Source organism: Telopea speciosissima, chromosome 1 (assembly GCF_018873765.1).
Source record: "Telopea speciosissima isolate NSW1024214 ecotype Mountain lineage chromosome 1, Tspe_v1, whole genome shotgun sequence".
In the NCBI taxonomy this organism is placed as follows: domain Eukaryota; kingdom Viridiplantae; phylum Streptophyta; class Magnoliopsida; order Proteales; family Proteaceae; genus Telopea; species Telopea speciosissima.
The window spans coordinates 22,507,318-22,514,127 of NC_057916.1; the positions used below are offsets into that span (position 1 = coordinate 22,507,318).

Consider the following 6,810-nt stretch of genomic DNA (forward strand, 5'->3'; position numbering starts at 1 on the left):
GATGGTTAGTTGCCAAATGCCAAATTTTGTGGGCATTTAGTCAATAGGTTAGTTTGAATCAAGATTTGAATAGTTTACGTGAAAATGGACCATAAGATTCAGTTTCCCCTCTAAATTTGATAAATGTCCAATCCACAATATGTTGAAGGTCTAGAAATGCCACGTTAAGCTGTCTGCTTATTTGACTTCAAATCTAGATGATTCCACTTATATTTGATAATATATACAAAAAAAAGGTTGCCATGCAAAGAATAAAAAATGGTGGTTCTGTTTCGATTTGTTTTTATTTTTTTTGGTAAACGTTCTGTTTCGATTTGTTATATTCAATATTTAATTCGCTAGTCAACAAACAGGATAATGTGGCAATAGATGGGAGTCCATTTGATAGGGTGAAAGCAAAATCGCAAAGAAGAGAAAAGGTCTCCCCTTTATTAATTTATAGATTATTCTGTTGGTAGAAATCCTATGTTGTTTAAATTGGTAAGAGCTGGGGATTCCATTAATTAAACCACTCAAGATTCCTAAGATAAATCATACCCTTAAGGGAAAATGTTATCTGGGGGATTATCGGTTACACCGCAGACAATGGGGGATGAAATAGTCGCCCCACCTTCCATGAAAGGTGAAAATTCCACCCCTAAAATATCAGCGCACACATTCTCATTGGTTATTGTGCGCGTAATCCCTGCACTCCCCCATAGAGAACGGTTTCCCTATCTTTAATTATTAATTAACAATATTTGTATTCCCTCAAATAAATAAGCTTATCACAATCAAATCCCTCCACTTAGTAATATCAATATCATATAATAGATCTTTTTTTTTTTTTTTTTGGGTAAGAATATCATATAATAGATCTATGGACATGGAAATAATTACTATCACCACCCTAGTCTGTGGAATATCTTATATAAATAGAATCTTGACCATCGATTGGACACCAAAACAGTTGCTAAACTTTTAGAAAAGAATTATTAATATTTTTTTGTAAACTAATTGCAAAGAATGTCATTAGATCGAGACTTACGTCTAATTATGATCATATATTTTCTCTCTTGATATTCACCATGTATGAGAAGTTGATTCGTTATTGGACATATCTATCGTTCACTGCCAAACAATATGAATCCAATGCACTAATATATAATCCAAATGACATCAACCATTTGTACATCAAAACTCATAATACCTAATAGTAACAACAAGGATCTGTTAAATCAAGGGATCAATTACAAATTACTGGTAAGAATCTTGTTCCTGATACGACCAATAATGTATGCCTAGTGCAATTGATAATGGCTCATACACTTCACTACACATACAATATATATATGTAAATTCACTTGTGTCCCAGAAATTTCATTCCTAAGAACACAGTGTGTGACAAGCATAATGAACAAAATATTGAAATTTATTTTTAGTTGTAAAAACCTTTTAGATTTTAATGGACACATTTGAAACACTTACTCCTTTGGAGCTTTCAAGGGTTGCCCATTGCCAGTATCAACCTCTCACCGTATCATTCGGTTTAGTCACCTCCCGCTGCTAGTATTCTGGAGCCTTATTTATGAACAAACAAATATATGTTACGTTGGACTCAACACTCAACAGGAGGAGTCCCAGTTAGGCAGCTAGCAGCACCGACTTCCACCTAACCTTTATATACTTCACAATCCATCTCACCCTTATCTTTTTATCCCAATCACTTTTCTCAATCCCTTAATTAAAGGGATAATTAATTATAAACCATTGTATAAATCTCCACATAGAATAATGAAAATTCTAATCTCTCTCAATTTCAGTAAGATACGATAACCCAGTTTCTATGGAGCATATATATATATATATATATAATGGAGTCTGACGCCCAGAACCAACCTATCATTCTTGGAAGTTATCTAAACTTGGAACCGACGACCCTCAACAGTACTTAAGAGTCTGGATCGAAACCACAATTTAAAACTCCCGTGACTCAAGGCCAGAGGAGCTTCATCTTCTTCGTCTTCGTCTTCGTCTTCATCTTCATAAAGACGGCATGCGCTCTCTTGGCCTGGGACCACGGCCCTTTTAAGCTTTCAAGTGGTCGTTGAGGTGGACGACTACAGTAGTTAGTTATTAATAAATAAATAAATGGTAACAAGACTTGTGAACTGTGGGGTAGGGAAACATAGCTTTCAACTCACACTCCATGGTTGCCGAAGGTCTGTTCTGTTCCACCAAATCTTTCCGCTGGACCTGAAGTTGATGCCACCAGGATTACGTCCTCAAAACTTTGATACAGTAAGGAATCGTTCTTTCAATAAAAAAATAATTCATTTCAATGTAATTTTACCGGATATCTATCTAAATACAATATTGATTAGTATAACCACAAAATAATTAAAAATTCCTCTACAACTGTTTGGCATCTACTCTGGTTTCTGGAACTGCATCTCATTTCTGACTGTGTGTTGCTAACCATACTATCATCCATCTCTATCAATGTTTCATCCCAACTGATCTGCCATTAGATCCATTTGAAGTTAAGATGTTGGGATTGTAATGCCAGAAATCACCCAGAAACGTCTTTGCCGCATCCAAACTCGGGAAATATGTGGGTTCCAAGAAGATCTGCGTCAAAGCATCGCTAGATTCTGCAGAGACCACACCTCTGTTCCCTTTCACTTCCAAGCTTCCCATCACTATCATGATAAGCTGTCGATACGAGAAGAAGAATTTCTTCAAAACCGATTCGATTGCCTGCAACGCCTGTAGTAGGTGAATTTTTCCCAAATCTCCACTTGAGTGGGCATGGTAGAGCTTCATGGCTGCTTCTTGAATCCTCGGCCCTCCTTTTGGGTCCACCTCCACGCCTAAGATTGCTGGGACCTTGTGCTTCAGATTCTTTGATGCTCTTGTGATTTCGATCAGTCCCTTGGATCTAAAGCAGAACGCTTCGGATTCCGATGAAGCTTTAATCGCGAGTTGACTCTTTAAGCGGAGAAAATCGTCCGGGTCCATCATAAGGTGGAGATCTTCGATCTCTGCGAGAAGCTTCCATATTCGCTCCAGTACCCAGCAATCTCTCCCTGCTTTTTCAAAATTTTGGCCATCAATCCTTTCTCCGATTCGTGCGTGAAGCTCCCGAGACGCGCGGATCCACGATTCCAATATCTGATGAGTGGTGAAGAGCGCCTGGTTCTCGTAGTTGCTGAGATTTCTGTGATCAGAATCGAATGGATTTTTCTTCAGAGAATGGAGATCGGACGGTCTACAGATGAGGTCGTATTCGAGCAGAGGTTTGCCGGCGAGGTTGGGCTCGCCCAAACCCAACGTGAAGGGGCATCTCCGCAATGCGCACTCGATGGAGAAGAGGATCTTCGAAGCCATGTCCTCCGATTTCTGCCACGTGGCAAGGCGAGGGAGCAAGCTCCCCTCGCTGGTCCGACTGACAACGGTTGTTTCTCCGTGAATCTTCCAAACCTCGGTAGAGCTCCCATCTCTGGCCAAAACACCGTTGGATGTGCTAAGATTGGCGATCGGAACAGTTCCACGTGTGTCGGCGGCCTCTTCTCCTTCCTCAAATAATAGAGCGATGAGCTCGATCTGGTTCGAAGCAAGTGATTCGAGGCGGCGCCTCCACTCATGGCCATTTGCGTACGGTCGTGGATCAGCTTGGACCACCGAGATAAGGCGAAACGTGATTTCCAGGGCTTGCAACGCCGGTTTGACAAGTGGTTCGTTGTTCCAGTTGGGAAAGTCTCTGGAGGTCCAGAGCTTCGAGAGCTCTGGGAGACGAAGGTATTGCTCGTAAGCGGAGCACAAAGAGGAGGAAGCAGGTGAAAGTAAAACGTCGGCAGCGCGAATCGGAGATGGAATTGAAACTCTTGGTGAGTTAGACAGTTTGGGTGCAGTACTGGCCATTTCGGAGGAAACCACCTTCGTTTTCCAGTCGAGATCGACCATTTTCCAAAATCAAATACGGATAATGTTAATGGATTATGGATGGGGAGAATTCTTTGTGAAGACTTGAGAGGAAAAGAGAGGAAGGTGTGGTGTAATATACAATAACCCTACCCTTTTAAGAGGGTTTGAATAAGAGAAACAGAGGGAGGGAGGCGTGTGAAAGGGGGAATTTCAACGTTGCGGCTGTCAGGGTAAAGAAGAACAGCAAAAAGTAAAGCTTATCCGAATACCTAATCCAGTATTCCAGTACGCTAATTCAACAAGGTTCGCCTCTGAAAAGTACAATTTTTTATATCAGTGGACGAAACTACCCTTCAACGATGGACGCTGGCTGTATTAGACTTTGGACCGCTGGACCTTGGTCTGGTCGTTGTAATAGGAAAGACGACTTTTGACTCTTCTGGAGGGCTGGGTTAGTGAGGGCCGGCCGAAGGAAGAAAAACTTGTTTCGGCTAAGCTTTCGTACCCCTCGGATGCTTCCACCATGTTCCACGCTCGGTTTGGACTCAGTCATACCAAGAGTCCAATAGTGGCCCGAAATATTTTGCCCTGCTCGTGTTGAAAGGAAATAAAAACTGGGCCAGCTTTGTTTCCTAATTCCAGTTTTACATGGGAAGACTCGAAAACACTCCCGTGTTTCAAGGGGAAATGAGATTCACATCCTCTACTTCCATTACCTGTACTTCCATCCTACTTTCAGGGCTTGTAAGTGCACCATTTGTCTTTATAAGCATCCAACGGCTGTGAATGAATGAATTCAAAATTTTTTGAATTTCACTTGAGTCCTGTCTAAACCACCATAAACTCCACTCAAACCAACCCAACCGTTTCTTAACGATCAAATCGAACCCAGCCCAACCTTTTTCACAACCCTACTACTTAACATCCTCTACATCGTTTTGTTCAAACCCTTCTTCCCAAACGTGCACCACCGTTGCTGCTCTCTTCTCCCATGAACATCATCTTCGTCGTTGCTGCTCAAAACAATTCCGGTGAGATCGCAGAGTTCGGCCGACATTTCAAAGCCCTTCTTCTCCTCTTCTATGGCACCATCTTAGACTATTCAAAGCTATTATTCTCCTCTTCAAGCTCTGTAGAGCCTCTTACATGAGCCAAGCTGCTTGATCTGGGCCTTTCTTCTACCTGTTTTTGGTTGAATATTACCCTATGATTCCATCATTCCAGCGTTGGACTGTAATCATGCCTTAGGCACCCACCGCCAACCATTGCAGCTTCACAACCTTCACCATGAGTATATCGTCTCATGTCATTGGACTAGCATCTGCTATTATTTAAAAAGAAGAAAGAAAACATTAAAAACTCACACTTATGGTCTTTGTCAATGAACTTAACTCAGCTCAATCAAGCCTTTTCACGATTAAATGGGATTTTGATCCTATTTCTCCATTCAACTCTGTTTTTTTGCCAATAACTGAATATGGAAAGGTTTTTCTCGCAAATAATTGTTTATAGGTGATAGAGCCATAGAGAGTTGTCCCTTGCATAAAAATCTCACGATGAGGCCTTTTTAACTTGATAACAATGGGGTATCAAGAACTTTGTAATGATGCAGCTATAATGGAAAATTCCCAGAACTGAATCCCTAATCAAACCATTGAAGTTTGAGTAGAGGCCAATTTGTTTATTTAGGTTGGGTCCAGTCCGGCAGCTTGGTGGAAGAAGAGAGAAGGGAGCGATGGATTTACATTGAACTTGCAAGTGATCAAAATCAAAGTACCCATTTCGTTCCGTCTTCTTCTTAAGATTTTTTTAATTATTTTCTTCCATGAAATTTGAAAGTAAACAAATACTAAGGAACATGAACTAATCTGTTACCGGAACTTAGCTTTTTACTCTATAATTCGTGTGATGTATTCTTTCATCTTTAGATTCAAGGGGATTGCTTTCTTTCTTTCTTTCTTTTTTTCTTTTTTTTTTTTTTTTTTTTTTTTTTCCCTGAGATCAATGTATCAGGTCTCTGATACAGCTTGGTATGGTTCAAATTTGTTCTAAATCAGATGAATAAGAAGGCTCGTTAGCTACTACTGGAACTACCCAATCTCTGTATTTACACTGAAATGATCTGAAAGAAGATGAAGGGACACAAATAAGAGAACCAAAACTGACAGATAAAGAAGAAGAGAAAGAAAAGATGAGTTGGATTCTAGTTTTCTTGGTGGGAAGTCTTTGTGATGGTATCGGGAAAGAAAGAAAAATTGCAGAGTGCGTTAGATCCCCATGGACCATGGCCATGAACGATGGAGTTCGAGTTCCTCTAAGTATTTCCCAGGAAGAGGAGAAGGTCAGATTTATGGATTTTTTTAAAAAAGAGGATATTTGAGGGTTGATGGGTTTGGGGTTTGGTTTGAGTGAGTTTGAACCGATCGGATTGGGTGGTTTAAGGGTTTAAGACTTGGTTCAAATGTCTCATCAGATTTTGAAAACCATTTTGAATTTTTTTGAATTCTTTCAATCCCAAACGTTAGATCCCCGTCAAACTAGGTGGCACGATTTATATACACGAAAGTAAGATGGAAGTAGAGGTAATGGAAGTAGAGGATGTGAATCCGGGGAAATGACGGTACCCCCATTTTTAAATGGTTAAGCTTTTAATAGAAAATCTTTCGGCGCCCCTGTCCATCTATGGTTTTCTTTGTTTTTTTTGGCAAAGCACCAGAGTAGGGGTATTCTCGTCTTTTTATAAAGATGTCGGGTTCTTAATCCTTACCGGATATGGCTTGGATAAGTAAGGATTCCTACAAATCGTTAAAAAAACATGGGAACTCGAAAAGCAGGATTGCGATGGAACTGGCTCATGGATACAAACTACGGAAAACAAGCGTGCCCAGTTGGATCATGGATACC

General features: G+C 40.4%; 1 protein-coding gene across 1 annotated transcript; it reads right to left on the bottom strand.

Moving 5' to 3' along the window:
* Positions 1 to 2,478: 2,478 nt before the first annotated feature.
* LOC122669431 (nematode resistance protein-like HSPRO2) lies at positions 2,479 to 3,960 on the bottom strand. The gene has a single exon (XM_043866193.1). It carries the CDS (start codon positions 3,943 to 3,945, stop codon positions 2,479 to 2,481), a length of 1,467 nt encoding a protein of 488 aa, XP_043722128.1. The 5' UTR covers positions 3,946 to 3,960.
* Positions 3,961 to 6,810: the final 2,850 nt, after the last annotated feature.

Bases quoted from the DNA above. Each gene is read 5' to 3' on its own strand.
- LOC122669431 (XM_043866193.1), bottom strand. From the start codon at position 3,945: ATGGTCGATCTCGACTGGAAAACGAAGGTGGTTTCCTCCGAAATGGCC.